Raw genomic sequence first — 25,632 nt, forward strand, 5'->3', positions numbered from 1 at the left:
AATCTAGCTACAATTGCTTGCGCTCAGGAAGTTTGGCAAGTTTGACAGGAAGTTTGGAACGCTATAAAGTCAAGAGTTGTGGTTTAAAATGACTTACGGGCTCAAAAACCTGCCTGGAACGCAGCATTAGGCCTAGTAGACACGGTGGCATTCTAATCAATTTTACACTAAATATACTTTAAAACAAACAACAGAGACCGCTTAGACAAATGTCTCATGTGCTGAGAACGCTAACCTAACATATAAACACAATATAATTTATGTTTAAGAATCACTTACCTCCGCAGTCCCCAATTGGCCAAAATGCTCTGTTTGACTTTTCTGAGATCATCTACTCTTCCCTGTGGATGACCAGTGACCTACTTTCTGTAAGATCTGAATTTTTGAGTTTGAATTTTTGACATTGAATTTAAGAAAACTGAATTTGAAGTTCCAAAATTTCTTCATCTTGAAAACTTGAATCTGAATTTTTTAAAACTGAATATTTGCAGTATAAGAATTCAGAACAAAAAACTAGCTGTTTGAAGATACATGTCTATAAAATTCAGCCTTAAAAACATTTCAATTTGTTAAATTTCAAATGTTCAATATTCGTTTTTAAAAAATCAAATTCAGAACTATTTAAACTACCACCTAAAATTCAATTTTGTTAGATTTCACTTGCAAATAATTCAAATTTACACAATTCAAATTCAAATCATTTTGTCATATTATTAGCTCCATACAGACACACATTGCCACCATCTGCCAAACACTAACAAAATCCAAAAGCAAGCAGCATCCTAATTTTCCATCCTGAAATTCTTATTTGAAGTCTCACTGATTAATTTCAGTAAGAGCTTCTCTGTTGCACTTCAACACTCATGTTTCTTGTTTTAGCTCAGGTTTGGATGCAATCGATCCAGTCCTTCATGTGAAGGAGCCTTTGAAAGTGTTTATTGCATCCCATCATCCACCAAAACCGGCTCGCCAAAGTAAAATCTAAACAAATCAGCCCTGCTTAGTCTATTGATTAACATAACATGTCAAGGAGGATCTGGGGTTTCTCATGAGTTTTAGAGCTATCTTTTAAATGCAGGCAAATATAGAAAGCCAAATATACATAATTCAATATTAGATCTTTTACAAACGTAAATGTAAATGTGAACATTATGATGAAGACTGCAGAGGTCAATCAAGCTCTACGAGACAAGAACTTTTAAGATAAACATACACATTTATGACTCGTTTTTAGAGATAATATTTGGTTGCTAAGATTCTTTGTTTATTTTTATGTTTCTCTTTCTCTCTTTGTTTTCCAACCTCATGGAAATCATCATAGTTAAAACACAAAGTTTATAAAACCGTTTCTTTAGCATGATATGTTAGTGCTTTATCTTGAATATTTTATCTATTTAAAAAAAGAAAGACTGCTGGTAAATGTCTCAGTAAATTAGTAAATACCTGTGTTAAATCTTTTTTGATGCCATTCTGGGATTTAATTCATTTTGTTTCCTATTTTATGACAAGTTGAGTCTGTGCCGTCTCTTAATCTTTCATGCAGATATAATAGCACATTATCTTTTTTGCATGCACAGGTGAAGAACTTAATCTTCAAGACTTTTGACATTTTCTGTTATCTTTGATCTCATCAGAAAGCAAGACATCTTTCAGCACAACAATAAAGTGTCTTTTTTAGTTATAATTTCTGCACAATTTCACCATTTACATGCACACTAACATTCTTAGATGGCATTCATAACAGGTTGATGTGCACACATTTCAGCTTTGGTTAAAACTACATTTTATAATAAATTTAAAAATAAACAAAATTCATTTTAATATTTTGAAGAACATGATTTCATCATGAAAACAGTTGTGCACAGAGTTTATGCATTATATGTGTGCTTAAGTTACAATGCACCAACACCCAGTGAATGAGACCCACGTTTTAAGTAAACACGTGGATTGGCACTAAATCTTAATTATACACAAAGAGACGTGTTTGAATTGGTGTCTAATTAAGCAGTTACAATCAGCTGGAAGGAAATTGAAAATAAGAAAGCATGGATTTGGCTTTTGCAGTCAAATAAACAAAGGGGGGAAAGAAAGTAAAAGAGAAACAGAGAGAGAGAGAGATAAATGGAGACTTTTGTGGAGTTATTGTAACATTTTTGTCTGTGCAGCACTTAGAGGGAACACCTGCTGAAATCATTCATCTAGACATCCAACCATGATGCTGTCTTTTTGTTCACTCACTCCAGTTGTTATTTCTCTTCTTTTGCTGGTCCCCTGTGAACATGTACTGATTTTTTAAAATTGATTAATTTGTATTTGTTTATTTATTTATTGTAGGAGTAAATGTCAGACAGATCTGAGAGTGTGTGTATACTCCACCACATGACACACTCAGTAGTAGTCAGAGTAATAGCATGGTGACCATGAAAATCTGGACATGACGATATTGACTGAAAAGCCCCTATCGAGGCAGCTGATTGAATTCTTTGCAGATAATTCTATTTGCAAAACAGAGAAGGCTGGTTAATGCAAACTCTGTGTAAATGGTGTTAAGGAATGATACAGACACATGAATCCCGATGATAAAGAAGTAAAAGAAAAGACTGAGTATATTTACATGCACACCAATACACTGAAAACTAAATCTAAGTCTATTGCATTAGTGATTATGTCAAAGAAAATGTAAAAGCATCCATGTGGAGCAAGGATCCATACCCAGAGTATTCCAAGATGTCATTGAGAAAACTGTACAGACTCATATTCTCCTATCATGCTTGAAGTTTCTGGCTGTGTAACATTATGTTTGCTTGAGATAACGAGAACACATTTTTAAATAATTTCTTGGGTGAAGAAAGAGACAAGAGTGTACAATATATTTCCTCCTTCCCTGCAGTGAAACACTCACTCAGGTTGGATGCACTTAAAGAAATAGTTCAGCCCAAAAATGCTAATTTGCTGAAAATTTACTCATTCTCAGGCCATCTAAGATGCAGTTGAATTAGTTTCTTTATTGGAACAGATCTGGAGAAATTTAGCATTACATCACATGGATGGATCCTCTGCAGTGAATGAGACATAAAACAGCCAATAAAAGCATCACAGTAATCTGCATGTAATTCACATGATGTTTTGTGATACAGTAAAGAAATCCATCATTATCCATCATCATTAACCTAAAACGTGTCCTCTATCCATAATATTGATTTCTCTATTAAAGTTGTCTAGTCTAAATGCACGGATCAAGCACTGTTTATCCATCAACTGTTTAAACTGTTGTAAATAAATATGTATTTTGGCCACATACACAGACTTTTTCACTGGAGAAAGAATTGTTATAGATACAGATTTTGGATTTCGACCAGAAGTGTAATTTAATTCAAAACAGCTTAATGATGCATTTGTTTCACAAACACACAGCTTTTAACTTCCCAAGATGTTCATTGATGGACTGGAGTTATTACTTGTGGATTGTTGTTTTTTTATCAGCTGTTTGTACTCTCATTCTGCCGGCACCCATTCACTGCAGAGGATTGACTAAGTAATGTATTATTCTTTGAATAATATGCCTTTCCATGTTTTCATTTACTTATATAATGTAACGGCTTTCTTCCAAGTGTTTTCAGAAGGTTTGATTGGCTAACAGCTTTGCTTTCTCATTACTAATGTATATCCTTGCTTTTCTTCCTTGTCCCAAGATCGTCATTAGATATGAAAGGTCTGCCTATCCAGCATACCTGACCCCGGACCACCTGCTTCGTAGCTTGCTCTCGCTGCTCATCTGTGTGTTTCCCACAAGCCTGTCATCATCATCATAGGTACGTAAAGACTCCCCATGACAGACTGTGATCTCAATTGTCACCACATCACGCTGTGCTGAAGAAGCTACTCTGAAACCTTCCAAGATACAAGCTGCTCATAATAGTTCAACGAACCTCAGTGAAGGGTTTTTTAATTAATTTCAGATTTAAACTTGACAAGATAATTACTTGCTTGAAGAGATAATTGAACAGATTTACTCAAAATACACATAAAAAAGAACACACTTTCAGCCAGAAAATAGTCTTGAATAGCAGCATTTTCACTTTAAATAAAATCTAAAGTGCTACAATAGGTTATGAAAACCTATTCGTTTTTTAAACTGGTTTAATAAAACATCCAAACGAAAAGTTTAGTAGAGAGAGTTGAATTATTGTTGGCTGTAAAGCCACTACAACAGTGAAGTGTTTTGCTGGTTGCCTTCTTGAAAACAGTTTCATCCTCTTCTATGATTCAAACTCCTTATAAGGTTGCTTCTTTACTCTGAGCAGTTTTTAGCCAGTGTCACTGTTGACTAGAGGTTAAGAATTAATTTTCTGTTTAAAAAAAGCTTTGAGATAAATACTACTGCAAAATAATGTGATGCAGTGAATTGAACTTAGTTAAATAAATAATGCACAGGGAGAGAGAAACCATGAGCACATGTTCAAGTGCAAAAATATGTGTGAATGTGGAAAAAAAAAATCGGAAGAACACCAGCAGTTCCTCACACATTTGTGTTTGTGTGTGTGTGTGTGTGTGTGTGTGTGTGTGTTTGTTTGTTAGTGTGAGAGATCATGCCTTTGTGAAAGTTTTAAACAAGCTCTAACTTAGTTGCAGTGGGTGGAAGGTGTTGATTTTATTCCACTACATTAAACTCTATTTTGACAGTTAAAGACAACTAGTGGTTAAAGATGTATGGATATACTTTAATGAACATGCTCCATTAAGCTAACAAAAAAGAGAGGCTTTGAACTTAGCATACATTTAAAATACTTTGCTCATGAATATGTAGAGAAGAAAGAGCAAGATGGGTTGATGATAATCATCAGATTTTATTATCTCAGGATCCAACAACATTGTGATTATCTTATTGTAAAATTAAGTTTGCATCTCAAATAATTTTTCTCAATGTACATTACAGTTCAAAAGATTGGGAGTAAGTAAATTTTTTTTATTCTTTAAAACATTTATTATTATTTTTTTTGTTTGTTTTTTTTTGAAGTGGAGTAAAATACATAAGCAGAAATCAATAAGAGATTTTAATGTTTCAGGCTCTTCCATAATGTAAAATAAAACAATGAACAGTGGACAAATGCATTATAATTCTATCACATTGACAAGTTTTCAATGTTTCAGTGATAAACAACAAGGACATTTTCGTTTGCCCTTTTTAAAGGACATAATAAAAGTTTGATCAGCATTGGTACCTTTAAGGTATCTATATGACAGGCCATTTCTCACAGAGAGCTGAGCAAATAGATAGGCTTGCTTATAGATAGTTGCACAATAATGAAAAATGGTGAGAACACTTCTGCCTAGAGCAAAAAGGCCTTAATGTTCCCATGCATATTTGTGTATACATGCATCTGTATGCGTATATCTTCGTGAATGTCAAAGTTGTTTTCTGTATGCCGCGTCCAGCTGGCTGGGATCTAGCAATAGTCTTTTAATTCCATTAGTGAAGGAAGGGTGAAATGCACACAGAGAAACAGGCCCTCCATCAATGTGTCATATTTGTCATATTAACAACCATTGGCCCCCCATAGGACTCCAGCTGTCTTCAAGACCATTGATTTAGACACAGGAACTCAACTCAATAACAGTTTGCCCTCGCCTTTATATCTGCTGTTACATTACAACACATATTCTAACATTAGCGGAGATGCAAATGTACTACACTAGTAATTCATCAGGTGCGTACTAAAATGGCAGCACTAATGATAGGGTTTATGCAGTATTTGCAGCTTTTATTTTCCATTATAACAGAACATTTCAATGTGTAAAAGGTACTTGATGCAGTCAATATGGTGTTTATATCTACAGCTGTGGAACAGGACATAATGCACCTGCACCCATCAGTGTGGTAGTTAACACCATTACAGACTGTCAACTAATCTATTGAAACAGAGGCTGGTGTAAAATGCAAGTTTTGGAGCTTCTAGAAAACACAGTGTTTTTTTTCTTTCTTTTTTTTCTGGCAAACCTCTAGCGGGGAATCCACCCTATACAGCCCTCTGGGAGATTTTTGCAAGGAGGTTTCATTGGGTTGGGGAATTATAATTGGTAGGGGAAGCAGGATGAGGCTAATGCAGGCATTTCTGATCCTGTGCCCCTCTACTAAGAGTCATGGTCTCGGTGGGGGTTATCCCACCCTCCTCCGGGCTGGAATGTCAACATCCTCTCCTGCAGAGCAAATGAGAGACAGATAGAAGGGGACAGAAAGAGGATGAATGAGAGAAGAGAATGTCAGCCCCTTAAACTGCTTTCCATTTGACTGAATAGAGAGGTAGGAGGGACCTTTAGTCTTTGCATAAGCAGGTGAAATCTGTCTACACTGGATGAGGCCGCCACATTCACTCAAGTCTCAAGTGAGATTGAACACAGATAAGTGGTTCTGTTAGAACAAAATTTTGGTTAAAATGTCTATATACTCTACCCTTTAAAAGTCTGGGGTCGGGAGGATTTTGGGGAATTTATTTATTTTATTTATTTATTTATTTTTGAGGATATTATATCATGTCGTAAATAATTATAACAGAATTATAATGTTTTAACTGTGGTTACAATCATTGAGATTGTACAATGCAGTATACGGTGCATTACAAGGCATAAATAATGCATTAAAGGTGCCATCTGTCATATCTGGCAAAAAAATCAAGTCATACTCCACATTCCATACCAGATGGGGGCAGTATGCCTCAATAAAGTGAATTGGTCTACTCTAGAGTAACAAACGAGAAACGGCATAGTCTCTATGCTCCGCCCCTACCTTCACAACAACCCTAGAGCATAGCTGAAGCCTATAAGACAGCGGTTCTCAATTGCAGTCCTCGCGCCCCACTGCTCTGCACATTTTGAACGTTTCTCTTAGCGCTTTAGACATTTGTTCTATTCGAACATAAGTGCCCTGCGAAGTGGCCATCACAGGATATTCAGCCATGATTCCAGTTGGAAGTGAACGTAGCTATATGTTCCAATCAAAGTGCATTGAAGTGTGCAAGACGTGAATTTAAATTGTATTGATTTACAGAGGTATATGATGTCACAGTTGTCCATGTTTAAAGATGCTGCACAGCACAAATCAGTGAATGAATGTTTCGATGTGAGGTAAACTTCAACAGATTTCCCCTGCTCAGAGAGTAGGGAGCAATGAACATTTGAAAAACAGTTCATGCACGGAGTTCATTTCTAACGAGCTGATTATCTGAATCAGGTGTGTTAACAAAGAGAAACGTGCAAAATATGCAGAGCAGTGGGGCGCGAGGACTGGAATTGAGAACCGCTGCTATAAGAGGACATTTTGCCTCCAGAGGAACATTGGGTGATGTCAAGTGATTTTGAAACATGACATCTTCAAGCTACTCCCCTTCACCTTTACCAGTGAATATGTTCATATTCGTTTTGTTCATATTACATTTTGAGTTGTATATACACATTTTTTTAAATAAATTAATTTGACAGACAGCATTCTGTCAACATCATTGGTCAACATCAGACAGCTGATGTTGACCAAGCTAGCGCCAACCAACGTAACCAGAGCTGCCAACTCTCAAGCATTCACCGTGAGACACACGCAATTGACCCTCTTCACACGCTTTCACGCCACACATCAATTTTCTCACGTACAGAAAAACCACGAAGCAAAGAGGACACGGAGACCAACAGACTAGACAGAGCAGGTTACTTATGATATAAAAATATGGGTAAGTTATAGCTAGCTAATTATCAAACGCAGCTACGGTTAGCCATCGCTAACATTAGCACGTTTATAGAACAGCCTTCGATACATTTCTATGTTATAACTTCCCGAAAAAAAAATACACAAACATATAAAACAAACTTCTAGCGAAATACTAACAGCATCTAACTTACCAATCCAAAAGAAATGTTGCAAGTTCGGTGTCGGACCTAATTTCTTTCAGGTCCATCAGTTGTCTCCAGCGATTGAAAGCAGTGCCGATGTTTACTCTGGTTCGGCTCCTTTTCTTATCAGATTTGATTTGTGATTCCGAGCGTGGTTGTTTCCCTGTAGCAGGTGGTGGTCTCTTGCCAAGGGCTTAAGTCATCCTTCCGCTCTCTTCCCTGAACTGAAATGAAGTAGTGGGTTGTACTTTCCACATGATTGACATCAGGTTAGATTACGCCCACAAGCCGTGCGAGTTATTCGTGTATTGCAGGTTGGCGGGTGGTTATGTTGCCCGCATACCGCCTCCCATGGCCGAAACTGGTATTACGACACCTGTCGGGCCGGGGCTAGTAATGCTACTGCTAATTAAGGTTGATATCTCTGCAGCACTATAACTTTACATTTTTTTAATGACATCATCGCCCTTATTTCTTCTCATACTTTTGATGCGTGTAGATCATTTTTTGAATATTTTTAGCTCAATTTTTGCACATGGCACCTTTAAAATTATAAAGCATTATACATAAAGTGTTACTGATTTCTTAATGCTCTTATGTTTCTTTTGCTCGCCCAGGCTGCATTATTTTCATCAAAAATACAGTAGAATAACAATACTGTGAAATTTAAGATTTACTAATTTAACACATTTTAAAATGTCATTTATTCAGATGATTTACAGTAGCCATCAGTTCAGTAGCAAGTCTTCAGTGTCAAATAAATTTGCTCAAATATATTTCTTCTTCTTATAATGATTTGCCAGGATTATTTGATGAATAGAAAATCAAACAGCATTTATTTGGAACAAACCATTTTGGCTGTATGTATATAATACACACAACATTCTGTATGTATATATAAAGTGCCTAATATTGGCGCCCTTATGAGCAAAGGCGGCTCTGAAAATAAATCTGCATTGTTTATCCTTTTGATCTTTCATTTAAAAAATGAAATGAAAAAATGAAAAAAAAAATCTAACCTATCATTTAAACAAAACAACTGAAAGTGGGAAGACAATATCATGATGAAATAAATGTTTTTTCTCTAATGCCTGTTGGCCACAATTATTGGCACCCATAGAAATTCTTCTGAGTAAAATATCTCTTAAGTATATTCCCATTTATTTTTATATATTTTTTTAGCACACCAGGGTGACTCGGAGCATGAAATTGTCCAGCCATGGCTTCCTGTTCCACAGGATTATAAATATGAGGAACACAAAGGCCAAATTCCCTTAATCATCCATCACAAGGAGTAAAACCAAAGAATATAGTTCTGATGTGTAGAACAAGATTGTTGAGCTTTGCAAAATAGAAAGTGGCTATCTAGGATATATTCGGAGCAGTCTTTTTGTCATGCTTATGATGCCTATGGATGCAGCTCATTAGCAGTTCTGGAACAACTATCTTTGTGAAACTATCTTTGATCTTCAGCAGCTCCATGCTTTGGGAGCACAACATGGATGAAGAACCCTTAAAATGGCGACAATTAAACCTAATCTAAAATCAGGCTGAATCTGGACCCATTTTTCTCAAGGTAAGAACAATATTTCGATGACGTATTACATCTATTAATAAAATGCACTGAGGATGAAAAATAATTGTTTCATTTCTTTTCTAATGATGAGATTGATAACCAAGCTGCTGTTTGTTGCAGAATTCCAGCTTGACCTTTAAGTTTCCCCGCAACAGGATGTTAGCATTAGATTAAGGACAGAAATGCTGTTTGAATCCAGATGAGTGAGAGATTAACGGTGCAATACCAAGGGCAGTGCAATGTGGGACATGAAAGCTACTACAAATGTAAAAGAAGGATAGAGAGGACAGAGAAACAAATCCACTATATAAAACAGAGAAAGAGCTATTCGTACATGCCTACAACAGAAAAATCACCAGCACAACAAGCACACTCTGTCAACTAGAGGCAATTTAATTTGTCATATCCAGTGTGTTCGCTGCAGGCCAAACACATCATTGTTGTTATTATTCAATCACGTGTGGAGAGCTTGATGGGAAACTGAAAGAAAAAGGATGTCAGGAAAGAGAAACCAGAGGGGCACCCGGGAAGCTTGAGTCTTTTTTCCGTTTTTTCTCCTTCCTGCTATTTCAGTTCTAACAAACCTGGTGTCCAGAGTGTTTGAACCACAACTTAGAAGGTTGCTTGGATTTATTTAGATAATAGTATCTTCACCAAAGTTGCATATGAGATCGCTTTAATAACTCAAATGCATGTTAAATATTTAGGATCAACAAGGGCTATGAGTTAGTGGTTCAATATATGTTACATACATTTAAACAGCAAGTGCTCAACGTTATATGGGTTTTTAAGCCTGATGCATGTTCACTCCTGACATGGTCACTGGAGCCTCTAGCATCAGCGCTGATTCAGCCTGTCTCAATTTATGAGAAAGACAAGAGACAGAAGAGAGAAAAACGTCAGTTACAAACAACACAGCACGCACTCATTCATATGATGTTTCTAGGCATAACTTTTGATTAAAAAACAAAACAAAACAATTCACAGGATTTATTGTTTATTCTTTAAATGCAGGTAACATATTTATACTTTGAAGTACAATAGCATTTTTATCTGACTTGACTAAACAACTTAAAGGGGCATAAGCGACTGGTTTTCCAATACAACCATTTAAAATGGCACATTGAGGGAAATAATAACATTATTGTTCAGCGATGAACTGTAACATCTTTTAAATTGAACATCTACACACCATTTAATAACTATGAAGACAAGCTTTAGAAAGACAATTTGTATTCAGGCACTGATTTGAAAGTTTGCAGTTCACAAATGTTTTAAGAATCTTTGTACACATATTTTATCTTCACAAGAGAAAATGCCTTTTTTTGGGTCTTGAAAAATGTTAAAATGTCTAGACCTGTTCTGCTTAGATTTAAAATCCTTACTTTGACTCTTTAGCATATAAAAGGCTTTGTGAGCTGGATAGAGGCACTGACTACCAAACTTCTAGTGGAAGACCACTGTCCTCCGCTCTTGCTATTCCACAAAAGGATCAGGTAAAAGAATGTAAACATTGTTATAATTCAGAACCATCCTTGAAGTTGCAACTTCACTAAATTGTCTGGAAAATCCTTATATAAAGCTTCTGTGTAAGATCCTCTGAACTCTTTGAGTTCGTTAGTATTAGCAGGACATCCTGTGTATCATCTTGTACAGTAGTCTAGCTGTCCATCATACCCTGTGTACTTTTTTCCTTTCCTCAGAGAAATGTTTCTACTGATTTGAAGAGCAAAATGAGAAATAACTCTTAAGCTTCAATGAGTGGTAAAGTCCACACATAATAACTAATCTTTACTTTATCTTTGTAAAGCCCCAAGTGATCTCTGCTTCTATTTTTATTTTCCTCCCTCATTCACTCAATGATTTGGTCTATTGATTGTTTTATTTAGTCAATTCTGACTTGTCTATCAAGCAATTTATTTATTTATTTTTTGGTTTAGCAGTTTTATGCTTTTTTAGATGCTAAATTTCCAAGAAGTTCTTAGCTTAAATCATAAACTTAGTATGGATGCACTGATATTAAAATTCTAATAAAGATAGTCTAAAACATTTTATGTTGTATAGTCCAAAACTGATAAATGGCAGATGCAAAAAGTATATACTTTTTTAAATCTTCGTTAAAAAATTTTTTTATTCAATATTGACCAATATTTTATTCAACATTCTTCAATATGTTTTCATATTTTCTAAAGATTACATTTGACTTATTATTAAATTATTGTTTAATAATAATTAATAATAATTAACACTTAAAATAGTGTTTTAAAAAGATGAAATGTAAAAATAAAATAAACCGTGCATCCTTAAAAAATGTATCATTCTACAAACATATATATATATATATATATATATATATATATATATATATATATATATATATATATATATATATATATATATATATATATGTTATAAAAATATAACCTTAATTTAAACTTTAAAATGTTGCTTGAAAGGAATACTTTTAGCTGTTAATGCAGAACACAAAGTCAACTACAGCACTGAATATATAACTGAATAAAATTCTTTAGAGATTTGCCACAAGTCTCCAAAACCTTCTTAAGAAAAGAGGGCGGCAAAACAGATTGACTTAGACTAACTCTTTTTGACAGCATTTGTGGGAGCAACAAAGATCAACCCTGCTCTGCAGACGGGCACAATTCAACATCTTACCAGACAAACTGAGTGGAATTTCAACAAGACATCCCTAGCTCTACACCCTTTACTGTGAGACACAGACTTTTGTCTTTCTCTCTGCTTATTAACTTCAATGGCTCATTCCGTGTGTCATAAATGATTAACGTGATCTGTCTTAACTAGCTGAACTTGCTTGGTTTGCTTCATGACTTCTAATGCCAAATGGAGATGTTCAAACTTTTTTCTTCAGAGCACACACCGGCCTGAATACAGATATTTTAGATAAAGCATACAGTAGCATATGCATACAAAATCCTTTACAAAAGCATGCATAAATGAGAGCAAGCCAGCACGACATTAAAAGCAAAAGTGTATGGCTATTATTTTAGTTACAACTTGGCCCACTGGTATACTGAAAGTTTAGTTGAGCCATATCTGGTTCATTTTGTTGATGTATATTCAGTCACACAACATAATAATCTAACTTTTTTTATAATAGAATACAAACACATATTTGGGAAACCACTGCCAAAAGCATATAAGAAATATTTACATACTGTTTAGCTCATTAACAGGCAACGTAAGTTTAAAACTTTTTAAGTCATTAACAATTATGTTCTTAACTGATTAGATGTTGATGTACTTCCAAATATGAATATACATATGAACATATATGAATCAAAGTAATGATATACAGTATACACCATTTCATAATATAATAATGTCTGGTTAAGGGGTCCAATTAATCTTATAAAAAAAGTTTGATGTAGAAAGTAACCAAAGGCATAAACAAATGAACGATAAAAGGCTTAAAACATATGATAAAAGATGTGGGGAGGCATTTGAGACTCTGCATGGTCTTCTAAAGGAACTGAAGGTCCCAATCATTTCAGCCTGACCTTACCTATAAGTGCTCAGATGTTGTTTTGTGAAGCTTTCACATTTGCAAAGAGAGTGTTACTGAAAGATGAAGCAGCGCCAACTTTATTAGACAACAAATCCCCAACACTCAAGTAAGCGCTGGTACTCTTTTTGCAAAAAAAAAAAATACAGCAGTACAGCAGCAAAATGGCTTGATGAATTCAAAATGTTGGAAAACTAAATTACGACAAAAAAAAAGGCTTTAAAATGATGTCTTGACCCCTTGAAAGCTAATGAAACCATTGCCAAGAATTTTTGTGATCAGAGTCTTCTAGGACATTTCAAGTCAGTGGGACCAGCAGTCCAGGCCTCCTGTGCTGGATGGAAATCAAAGCGCATCTTTCTTTCGGAAAAACTGATGAACTATACCAGCTGGACTCATGTAGAGATATGTTTGAACATGCACACTCTCACTCACTATGTTTACGTATAAACACGAATAATAACTTTGAGGGAAATTAAGCAGCCATGCAGAATGGCCTTGGGAGGGATGTGAGGAATGATGGAGGGTGGATGAATCTGTGTGTGAATGCTTTCATAAAAAGCTGTTGTCCTCCCCTCTGTGTTCTCTTCTCTTGGGTAATTACTCTGATTATAGAGAGATTGAGCTGATAAGAGCAAATCCTCCTGTGCTCACACTTGCATAGATAAATATGGTCCACAGACAGAGGTGCCACAAAACCCCAACTGGCAGATCAGCAAAACCTATTAGTCCTTTTATGTATGTGATTACCTATATGCCTTTCTCATCAGACATTCCTTATGTTCATCTTATAGGGATTCTTTGCCCATAACTGAAAATTCGGTCATTGTTTACTTGCCTTCATGTTATTCCAAACCTTGCTTTTTATGACAAAATAAAATACATATAATATATAATAATGTTTTTTAAAGAAGTCTCTGCTTACCAAGGCAACACATGTTTTATACAGTAAAAACAGTAATATTGTAAAATATTATTAATATTTAAACAGAATGTAATTTTTTCCTGTCACTGCAAAGCTGCATTTTTAGCAGCCATTCGTCTACACCGTGTCAACTGATCCTTCAGAAATCTAAAATGCTGATTTGGTGCAGCTTTGGTGAGCATAAGAAACTTCTTTCAAAAACATTAAAAAACCTATATGTATTTAAATATATATATAGTGTGAAGGCAGATGGAGCATAAGCATCACAGACAGTTCTGAAGGAACAGGAACAGAGTGTGGTTAATTTATTCCTGGAATAAGCTGTCAGCACCTGCCCAACAGTCAGGCACATTCAGATCACAGTCATTTACCGTCCGAAAAATTCTGAACATATTGCACCATAACAAGCCTGCTGCCACTGTTTGAACAATGAGAGCTCAGACCCACAATCATGTGACGAGCCAGTCTGTTACAATTATACACAAGAACAGCATGGACCTCTGTTTTGGAAAACGGACACCACTGTCACAATCCCAGTCAAGAACAGCAGCAGGTGGTCACTTCAACCTCCCCTTTTGTCCCATAATCCTGTGTACCCTCAGTATCATATTGCTGTGACTGTATCAAGGGAGGTGCCTGAAGGGCTAATTTTACTCTGGCCTTGAGAGGAATGTGAGCGTGTGAATGCTTGTACAACAGAATAACTACAGAATTGGCACTTGGCTAAGCTCCGCCTAATGACTAATCATACCTCAGAAGTCAGCAACTGTTGTGTCCATCCAGACTCGCAAAAATCTGAGTTTGCAGCATAGAAAGGCACTGCAGAGGCGCAGCTCGAAATGAGCCACCAAAATCACATCTGGCAACTGTGGGCATCAGTTGACTATCCCCCACTCCATTCCCCAACCTCCTCGTCTGACTGAGATTCTTGAATACATATTATTCTTTTGTTGCCAGAGGTCAAGTGACACAAAAAGGTATCTAGAGATTGAAATGGAAGTCAAATCACAAAAAGAATGGACTCATTGTGAATTGAAGGTTGACTCCAAAGTTTGAGTCGCATCGACTCAGAAGTAGTGGATATGATTTGGTTCATCCTAATCACTCGAATCTTTACAAAGAAGGCAACTGTTGTTTCTTTGTAAGTATTATAAGTGAGTGTTTGAATCATTCAGGATTGCATTTTGTAAAAGCATCATAAGCGCAAGTAGAGTCTGTTGGTGCCGCTGATTTAACGATCTACTCACTGTTTATAATTCATTTGGAAAACGTAGCCAAGATTTCAGAAACACTCGTTCTCGACCGCAACACCTATAGAAGTGCTAATATAGATTTTATATGAAGGAATATTGCAATAGTACTTAATTTAATTGTAATGGTAATTATTATGCTCATCTCCCTTTTTTCTTGCAAATGTCATTGTAAATTTATGTCATTGTAGTGTTCAAAAGTACCAGTTTTAATGTATTCGCTATTGCTTTTCAGCTGACTGAGAAGTGTTTGGCTTGATTTTAACTTGCAGTGTCTGCAGCATTTTATCACATTACTGAGTGCATAATTTAAAAAAGCAGATAAAAAGATGTCATTATTCATTTTATCCTATATAAAAATAAGATCTAATCAATTCTAACCACTTCATTCCAATCTATAGCTCTTTCCAAGGAGTAAGCCACAGTCACCAGGTTGGCAACAGTAACTAAGGGGCAGAGCATAGCAAAGGGTCAATTATGAAAAAAGAGCAGACAGGGAGAGAAAAAGAATAATCGACAGAAGAAGAAAAAAATCCCTAGTACAAAAATTCTCTGCGCATCACATATGTTCCTCTCCAGATCTATTATTCAGAGCACACAAAATCAGGACAGGCATTCAGAGCTTTCACCACCACGCATTTGTGTTTCCAGGCACACCTTGAAAAGCCATTTAATATTGTTCTTTTGTATTTGCCTGTGTAGCTACAAGGTGTTGATATTGGCAACTGACACGGTTCATTTTCCTTTCACAGGCTGGATCATTGCTCTAACTGACCATGAAACCACCGAAGCATTTTCAATAGTATGATCCCTGCCCTGTTTTTGTTCAGTCTCAGCCAGTTTAGCGATTTTGAAGGTGCTTACAGAGAAAATATACTGTGAAGTCTGCAGTAATCTCACACCTGCAGATAAAGCACTAAAGAAACAACATGTACTCTGGTATCATTTTAGCCGGGTGGGCCATCTTTAGAGACTCGGGGGACTAAGACGGGTACTTCCGCTGATATTCCTATTCCTATTATAGTCGGGTTGTTTTTAGCAAGACCAATATAAGTGGTCATATTCAATAAATTCAGTGTTCCACTGCATCACATGTCCATTAATGTAAACTTTTAAAATGTCTTCAGTGATTGCACAATCGATCAATCATGCTCTCATTTAAGCCAGCGCAAAGCAATATGTCATGTACATCACTTAAGATGTGGTAAGAAAGCATTTCCAAAAAAATCAATGTAAATGTTCCTTTAATCATAGTTATGAACCTCATGAATAGAATGTCACAAGAATGAAAGATGAAGGATCGTTTGAAATTGAAGACGCTTAGCGTGTGTGTACTCAACCAGCTAAAACACACACATCTGCACACACTCAAGGTAATCCTCAAGATTTACACTGGGGGGAGAACTGAAGAGGATTACATCTCCACTAAAACAGTGGCATTCGATCTCCTTGACTCTTGTGCTTTTGCACTCTCATTCTTGTAGGTTGTTACTAGAGTAAAAGCTGGAGGTCTCCGACACGGTTTTGGAGATGCTGCGAGATGACGAGCCATTGGAGGTGAGCTCCCTGGAGGGGCTGTGAACTGCTGGCCTCCCAGCAGCCCCTCTGATGCTCCCAAACGTGACCTTCTGGCCATCTTCACACGGCTGCATCACGCACGACACAGTGGTCTCCATTCGACTGGCCCTGTACAAACTGGTCTGGGTTTGAAGGTACCGGGTGGACTTGAGCTCTAGACCCTCGTAGGATCCCTCAGGGACACATGGACAGCAGTGGAATGCTTGCTTAAATCCGGCACGGAACCTGAGGAGACATTTAGAAATGTAGGAGACGATTAGACACATGATGATGATGTGCTTAAAGTTGAAGATAATAATTCTTTGTTGTCTTTCAAAGGCTTCTGTGATGGAGTCTGAGTGAGGCGGTAAAACCACGATACATTAGAGAATAATACATCACAGCTTTGGACTGCATTTCATGGCAGAAAAAGATGGATCATTTTGAACAATAATGATATTATAGCGAATATTACAGGGTCTCTGGAAAGAGCTAGCCGTTCATGTGTGTATGTGTGTGCGCGTCAATTACTGTGTTTTCTCTCCAGGTGAAATTACCTGTCATTGAGGCAGCAGTAGATAATGGGGTTGTACATAGTGGAGCTCATTGCCAGCCACATGATAGTCAGATAGACCTGCTGAATGAAGGGATGCTCAAACAGGTATGGGTAGAACTGGTGAATCAGGAAATAGACGTGATAGGGGAGCCAGCAAACAGCAAACGTACATACCACCACAATCATCATCTTCACCACCTGAGGGTCAGGCAAGAAGAGGAAATTTCAATACTGGTTATGCTGTATGACTATAAATACATATTCTGTCCTTCAAGCTGATTGCCTGGGTTTTGCATGCTGCCCACATTGCACAAAAACTGGCAGAATGCTGACAGACGAAATGTTCCCTAATAGTTTTCTTCACAGCTTTCAGTTGGTTCACTGGCCTTAACTTACCACCAGCAAGCAGCATGACAACATGTCATTAAAAATCACATTAAAACATAATAAATATAAAGCTAAAAATATGCATTGTGCAGAGCCATTTATCAACGAGCCAAATATATTTGAAAATAGCTTCAATTACATAAATTATATTTAAGGGTTACTGTTTCTATGATAAAAGGTTTTCTTCTCTCCCAGCTTACAGTAATGTGAAGAAACAATTGATTTTCCATTAAAAAAAAGTGTAATCTAATGTGTCAGCCCGACATAGAGACACTGTTTACCCATTGCCTTTAGTTTAGGTCTGACTACTTGTTGGTCTGATAAATGGAGGACAGTGAGAGTATTTGGGAAACCCATTAATATTTGCATTTCCATTTTCTGCTGCTAGCGGCACTAAAATCATACATTTGATTAGCTTTAAAGCTTTAAAGGCTTTATAGCTTGAAATGCACACTCAGTCATTTTTCCCTAATTAAAACAAGTTTTGCATTTCATTTGCTATTCATTACAATGAATAGTGCTTTTGAAAAATATGTTTGATATTAGGTAAACTCATATTAGACAAATCTAGTAATTTTCACAGAGAGCAAGTTGCCTCATGAAGTTCAGCATTTCAAAAACTGTGTCAGAGGTACATTTAAATAACACCTTTAAATCTGGAATAAAATCTGATAACAATGGTATTTATAGCACGAATTGGGCTTCTTTAACTCCAACTACACACACATTATTTTTCAGGCTGGCATGGTTAATATCCATGCACATTCATGAGTGTACTAACAGTCATCTGGCTCTTGTGAGACAGGACTTTCCCACTCATTTTTATTCAAGTTAATGTCCCATCACCTTATTATCCATATTTTTCAATGCAGGAGTAAGCTATTTTCTGCAAGAACATGCAATACTTTTGATAATGTGTTCATGATTGTGGCAGATGACAACTGAAGCATTGCATATTCAGATTAACAATAGCTGCAGTAATGCAGTAAAGTTACAAATAAGTTGGGCAATGTCTCTGGAATCATGCATTTCTACAATGCCATTAATAACCAAAATATTTTGTGTGATGCTGCATTCATGTTTCTTCAGCATATGTCCAAAATGGTAATAGTATATAAAAAAAGATAAAAAAAATACTGAGTACACCTTTAAATAACATCTTATTTTTCAGCTAATGCATCTTATTGCTCACTACTTTGACTTTCTTATTTTATCATAGTTGTTCTACCATAAAAAAGCTGCCTTTGAACTGCTGTCTATAAGCTGCATCTGTCTCGACTACTCCAGGTCTGTGAAAGGTAGGTCAGTTGCCTTAAACTACTCATGTTCTACAATGCTAGTGATTCCTGACCCTGAAATGGGCCTGAAATCAGCATGAAGACCACAGTGACACACTTTGCCAGAAGCCAGAGTATGCAGTAGCAAATCACTCAGTCACCAGCAGACTGTCAAAGGCTCTTTGATGTTTATGAAACTCAGAAGATGGGGACAAACAGGCGCTCAGAGGTAGAATGTCACACTGTGTCATCATAACAATGGTTACTTGAAAAATAGATTAAGATATTTTGTGTGAAGAACAAGAGGACAATGGTGAGGAATAAAATGCTATTGCAATGATATGTACAGTAGATATTGGAGAGGAAACATATCTTGACTTCATATCCTTCAAGTGTGGTGACTGAGCCACACACACATACACACAGAGAATACAGATGAAAGAAGCAGACGGACCTTCTCACTGCGGGTGAGTTTCATAGTGATTATTTCATGCAGCCTCGTCTGACCCTCCTCCCCTTGCGTGTGAACTCTGTCTGCTTTGTTAACTCAGAGTTCAGAGTCTGACCTGGACTGTGTGTAGGCAAATGTCACGGGCTTAAAGGAGGATGAAAAAAGGAAGAGCAAGAGGATGATGTGATGAAGACCTTGCGTTTGGCGGTCAGCTGCTCTTGATAACGGTCAGATGAATCTCCTGGGATCTCACTGGCCCACAGAGTCAAACCCACCACCAGGTAAGCACAGCCCATCACCAGGAGAGGGAGGAAGTAAATCAGCACTGCTACGCACACAAAATACCTTCAAAAGGATATATAGATAGAAAGAAAGAAAGAAAATAGTTTTATATTAATATAATATAATATAATATATAATAGATAATTACATTTGCATGGGATTTTAGCATTCTTTTTCAATAACACCTGAAATCCTGTTGGCTATTCTAATTTTGGCTAATTCTAATATTCTAATTTGTGGGGAAGTAGTGGAAGAGAGTTTGACTCCTAACCCTAGGGTTGTGGGCTCGAATCTTGGGCCGGCAATACCATGACTTGGGTGCCCTTGAGCAAGGCATTGAACCCCAAACTGCTCCCCGGGTGCCGCAGCATAAATGGCTGCCCACTATTTCGTATGTGTGTTCACAGTGTGTGTGTGTTCACTGCTCTGTGTGTGTGCACTTTGGATGGGTTAAATGCAGAGCACAAATTCTGAGTATGGGTCACCATACTTGGCTGAATGTCACATCACTCACTTTTCTGTTTTTCATGGAATGGGCAAAACCAGCAGGAAACGGTTTAATTTAACCGTTTAATTTAACCATCCACAACAGTTTAATTTAACTCTCATTTTTGATCTTTTGTTTACTTCAAATTGTGAGAATGAAAAAACAGGTGTTATTACATGATATGGAGCGAGAAAAAAAAAATATTGTAGCTATGAATTAGGAATTTGTTACATGGTTTTACTAAATTAAAACGAGGGAATTAATTAGTATTAGTATTAATATGGCCACAAGTTAATGTGTCTGTCTCCATAAAATGGTTTATTTCAGTTACTAAAATCATCTGAGAAATGCATTCATGTAATTGTAATCATTCCTCTAGTGAATTGGGTGCATAATGCAAATGTGCAAATGTGCAAATAAATGACGTTATCAGCTGGCACAATTCATTCTTGGTGAAATTTCCTCTCACAGTTTTATCCATTTTTAAAACATTTTGCTTTGCCCAATCTCTGTCAGACTTGAGTCATGCTTCCTGTCCAAGAAATCTAGGCACAGCTCATTTCTTACCCCTAATGCACTGGGTCTAACAAAGAACTAAGATCATGAATCAAACACAGTGCCACAGACAAGTGAAGTCATATATCAAAAATGAATATATTACTTCATATTAATACCTCAAAAGCAATTACAAAGTGCTTAATGCATGAATTATTAAATAAACCTGTAACAAGGAAACACAGAAACCAAGTTGCATCAGTTTCTTTCAGTTTACAGTTTCAATCTATTAAAATGCACAGCGTTGACTTGCAAACCCACAGCCAGATGACAATACAGCATTTACTTTCTTAAGAGAACTGCCCCATAATGTTGAAATTTCCACATCCAGATGAAAAATCACAAACACGTATGAACAATAATATTATCATAAATACTATAGCCCTCATTAATGTTAAATAGCCCAATTTTAAAGTAACCTTAAACCATCTATTCATGTTGTAATTGATATTCATGAGACAAATCAATTTCAGATTGGGTTTTGTGACTGCGCTCCTATAAAAAAATCCCCTTTTCTCCAAAATGATCAAACTGGCGATGTTCTCTAAGAGCGGCGCTGCAGGAAATGCCCTGAGGGACAGACTGAGAGATACTCGTATCAGGAATGCCACCTGCCAATCTGAACACAACCGAAGAGACAAGTTCTCTGTAATGTTGTTGCTTTCAGTAATTCTCTCCATAAGGGAGTTCAAAAACGAGGCCATGATTAATTAGACTTCCATTGTTTCATATTACTTAGTGACACAGGTGGAATGCTTTCAGCAGGAGACTTGGACTTGGCCCCATCCATCCACTCCTTGCCTACGCTAACAGCTTCTCCATGGCTGATGTTAAAGAATGTGTCCAGGAAAGATGATTGAAACAGGTACGGAACCAAGAAACAGGTACGGAACCAAAGAACTCTGATGAGGCAGTTTAGTCACCTCTTGCTGACCACAGCTTATACCTCACTCACTATTTCACTAGCAATTAAGTGCAATCAGGAAAACAGGTGTCGAGCATACTTGGCAATAAAGCTCTTTTTGATTCTGATTCTGAGAGAATGAAAAGAGAAGGCGAGAGACTGAGAAAGAAAGTTTAACATTTATTTTTCTAGTTTCAGGTTACGATGTTACTTTAAAGAAGTAACAGTTTGGAATAATTAAGATCTTTTCAAATGTTGTTGAAAAAAAAGTCTCTGATGCTTACCAAGACTGATATTTGATCAAAATAGAGTAGAAAGCAGTTATATGATGAAATATTATAACAATTTAAAAAAGCTGTTTTCTATTGGAATATATATTTTTTATGTAATTTTTATTCTTGTGATGGCAAAGCTGAATTTTTAGCAGCCACCCAGTTTTCAGTGTCACATGATCCTTTAGAAATTATGCCAATTTACAGTTGTTATTTTGTTGTGGAAATACTTTTGTGAAAACCGTGAATGACAAAATAACGTAAATCTAATGTTTGAATCTCAACTGTAATGGATAAAAAAAAAGGTGAAAATCAAATCAAAAACTTTTTTGACTTTTAAAACAGTTGAAATATTCATCAAAATGCTGTATAATCTTTATGAGACAGTCATGTATATACTTCGAATTCATTTAACTATACAGACTTAATCTATTTATTTCTTAATATTAAAAGCTAATGTAAAATATCCGAGCAAACATACAACTCTGGCATCTCTTCATACAGGGCTATACAACTGCACAGAACATCAATTAATGAATAGTTTAAAGGTTTGGTTGATGAATATCAATTACGTAATGTGGATGGATGGTTTAAGATTACCTAACAACATAAAAAAAGGAGAAAAATAATATTATAAAACCTAACCATCTTCTCCAACTCCAATTTGAAACTCATTCTGACGCCACACATGCACTTTCATGCATTCAAGTTCATTTAGACTAGCAAAGCAAAATTCCAGAGAGAAAGTGATTTTTCATCTGTGGATGTGGAAATCTGATCAACATTACTGAGAAGTTCTTGTATGACATATTATAATTAAGCGGTGACTTGCGGTTTTAATTCATTGAGCATATTAGTATGCCATATGTCAGAACAACCATTCACAGGTAATGAAGAGATGCAGCAATATGCCAGCTAGACTGATTGCTTTCAGCATCTTAAGCCAAGACTTTCTACTTGCACTATGACAAATTATCTGACAGAACTGTGCTGAAAAAAAGGCTGCCAGTTAGAAGTGATGGCTCAGGATCAGACTTCCAATTTGGTTTACACCTTTCAGATTTGGAGTATCTGTGTTTTTCATGAGCAAACAGGAGGAACTGTCATGCAGCAGTAACTCGCTAATGATATCTAAAATACAAGTTACTGTTTTGTTCCAGCAGCACATTTAGGTAAATGGAGCATAAAGAACATCATGATATATCTGTTATCAACTTCCTTCCCACACAAAAAGACAAATGAGAGTAATTAATGAAACATGCTAAAAGAATGTTTGCTTTTTTAACGCCTCGCAGATAGGACTAATGAATTAATACCCAAGGTAGAACACTTTAGGTACAAATACAATCTTTATGGCTTTCATCTTCCAGAAGAATCATAATAATAATAAATAAAAAAACAGCAACCAGCTATTGTGAGGACATTTGCAATAGAGGGAGAAATGGGCAATTACCGTATTTAGTTTGAATCAAGATCAAGTATTGGTAAAAGTACGCAATGAAACTATCAGATGGAACCCTAATTATAAAACAAATAAAGGTTGTTTTTTCCTCATTATCACCTCTGTATATCCTCTAGCTTCTCAACTAAAACCTCCCTGAACATTTGCAAAAACAATCTTTGAATTTGTTCTTTCAGGGTTTGGACACGTCAGTCGAGTATTGGAGTAACTGGAACTGGAACATCTGATGTGGTTTACATGTGTGGTGATAATTCCTTATTTAGCATTACGATGATTCACATCATACCGCGACCACCAAATGTTTGACCAATTATGGAAATGCCCAAATTGGAAAAATGTTGTGGCCAGTGGTATAGCTAAAGCCTGAGAAATTTGTAAGTATAAATAAGTACAAGTGTAAGGAAATACGTCACAGGTTACAAATGTAACCTTTGTTCCCTGAGAAAAGGGAACTTCGATAATACGTCATCAACGTTATGGGGAACGCCTCAGGCGTGACAGGTGTCTGAAATCAAGTATCAACACACAGCAATCATGCTGACCGGCAACAGCCGTGATTCATCAGCTTGAATGATGAGCGTGTGACCTGGATATATAAAAAGGCCGCCTTGAAACCATGACAATATCTTTTCGTCTGAAGGGACTGTTTGGCAGACAGACCCCGAGGCATGGCTGGGAGACGTATTGTCTCGTTCCCTGTTCTCAGGGAACAAAGGTTACATTTGTAACCTGAGACATTCCCTTTCGAAGGGAACTTCGAAAATACGTCATCGACGTTATGGGGAACGAAATACCCACGCCGCCATGCTAAAGGGAGTGCATGCCCAATGGCAGTGACACTGTCAGAACCAGCAATTCAATGAACGCTAGAACCACTCACCCTTAGGTCACACTGGGCTGTCAGTGACAGCACTCCCTACGGTCATAGCCCAAGCTATATGATACCACAGAAAACCTCCATAAACATAGTTTAGTGAAAGGTCTACCTGGGCCTGCTCAATGGCCTAGGACCACAACTTCAACTTCTTAGAAGGGGTCCCTTCTAGGGAATGTGGCTAGGGAACCCGAGGGAACCCCAGCCAGTCACTATTCAGGGGAACGTGCCACCTGAAATGCCACCAGGCAAGCCTGACCTGGTGTCACTACATAAGACACTACAGTCTGGCCACATCCTGTCTGTCCGAAGACAGAGCCTCTGGACACTTGCCTTTAGGAAGGCATCCAACCCGAGGAACTGCGGAGCAGGCAGCGAACCATTTGGCCCGGATCTCAGAGACGGGATATCCTGGAGAGTATGACTCAGCATAGTGCTTTACAACCCTTGCCAGCGAGGGGAGTTTCTCTACTCGATCCACGGATCTACCCAGTGTTTGTGTTTCAAAACACTGAGGAGGCCCGTGAGGGCCTAAGGACTGATCTAACTGGGAGGCCTCATGAGAGGCCTACGACCGACTGACCAGACTCAGGAGACCACATACTCATATTGACCCTCAGTGAGGGGAGCAGAAGATCTACCTGGTAGGCAACCAGGCTGTAGCAGGATAAAGAGGGTCCAGGAGGGAACCCGTAGCAGAGAATAAAAACTTGAGCCGAGCCAGGGCGCAAGCTCACCTTCGGTAGCTGCCTGATAAGGACTGCTAAACTGAAAGTAAGCAGCCACTAGCTTACAAAACCCAGCACCACTGTGAAACTACTCTCAGGGAGACCTGAAGAGGCCTACTACCTGACAACCACAGTATGTGGGAGCTCACCTTCAGAGAAGCCTGGTGAAGCCTACTACCTGATAACCACAATATGTGGGAGTTCGCCTACTACCTGTTACCAGATAACCACCTTAAGTGGAAACTCAAAGTAATTTGGAACTCAACTCCAGGGAGACCTGGTGAGGCCTACTAGCTGACAACCACAGTATCTGACAAAACATGGGAGCTCGCTTACAGAGAGGCCTGGAGGGGCCTACTACCTGAAAAACCATGCTATTAAGTGGAAACGCACAGTATGTGGGAGCTAAACCTCCAGGGAGGCCTGGTGAGGCCTACTAGCTGACAACCACAGTATGTGGGAGCTCAACTTCAGGGAGGCCTAGTGAGGCCTACTACCTGATAAACACAGTGCATGGGAGTTCACTTACAGAGAGGCCTACTACCTGTTACCAGAAAACCACCCTAAGTGGAAACTCAAAGTATGAAAACCATGACATGAAGGAGCTTACTTTCAGGGAGTCCTGGAGAGGCCTACTTCCTGAAAACCATAGCTGATAGTGAGCCAGACT

The 25,632-nt window shown here is 37.3% G+C and overlaps 1 protein-coding gene across 1 annotated transcript in view; it reads right to left on the reverse strand.

The window, feature by feature from the left end:
• Positions 1-13,207: 13,207 nt before the first annotated feature.
• The window catches only part of tacr1a (tachykinin receptor 1a), a 32,315-nt gene continuing 19,890 nt past the window's right edge, over positions 13,208-25,632 (reverse strand). Inside the window, exons 3-5 of the mRNA XM_059550835.1 lie at positions 19,593-19,743; positions 17,285-17,481; positions 13,208-16,973 (exon numbers count right to left, since the gene is read on the reverse strand). Coding sequence (XP_059406818.1) covers positions 16,643-16,973; positions 17,285-17,481; positions 19,593-19,743 — 679 coding nt within the window. The 3' untranslated portion in view covers positions 13,208-16,642. The remainder of the gene's footprint in view (positions 16,974-17,284; positions 17,482-19,592; positions 19,744-25,632) is intronic.

The sequence above is a fragment of the Carassius carassius genome, chromosome 5, assembly GCF_963082965.1.
Source record: "Carassius carassius chromosome 5, fCarCar2.1, whole genome shotgun sequence".
Lineage (NCBI taxonomy): Eukaryota > Metazoa > Chordata > Actinopteri > Cypriniformes > Cyprinidae > Carassius > Carassius carassius.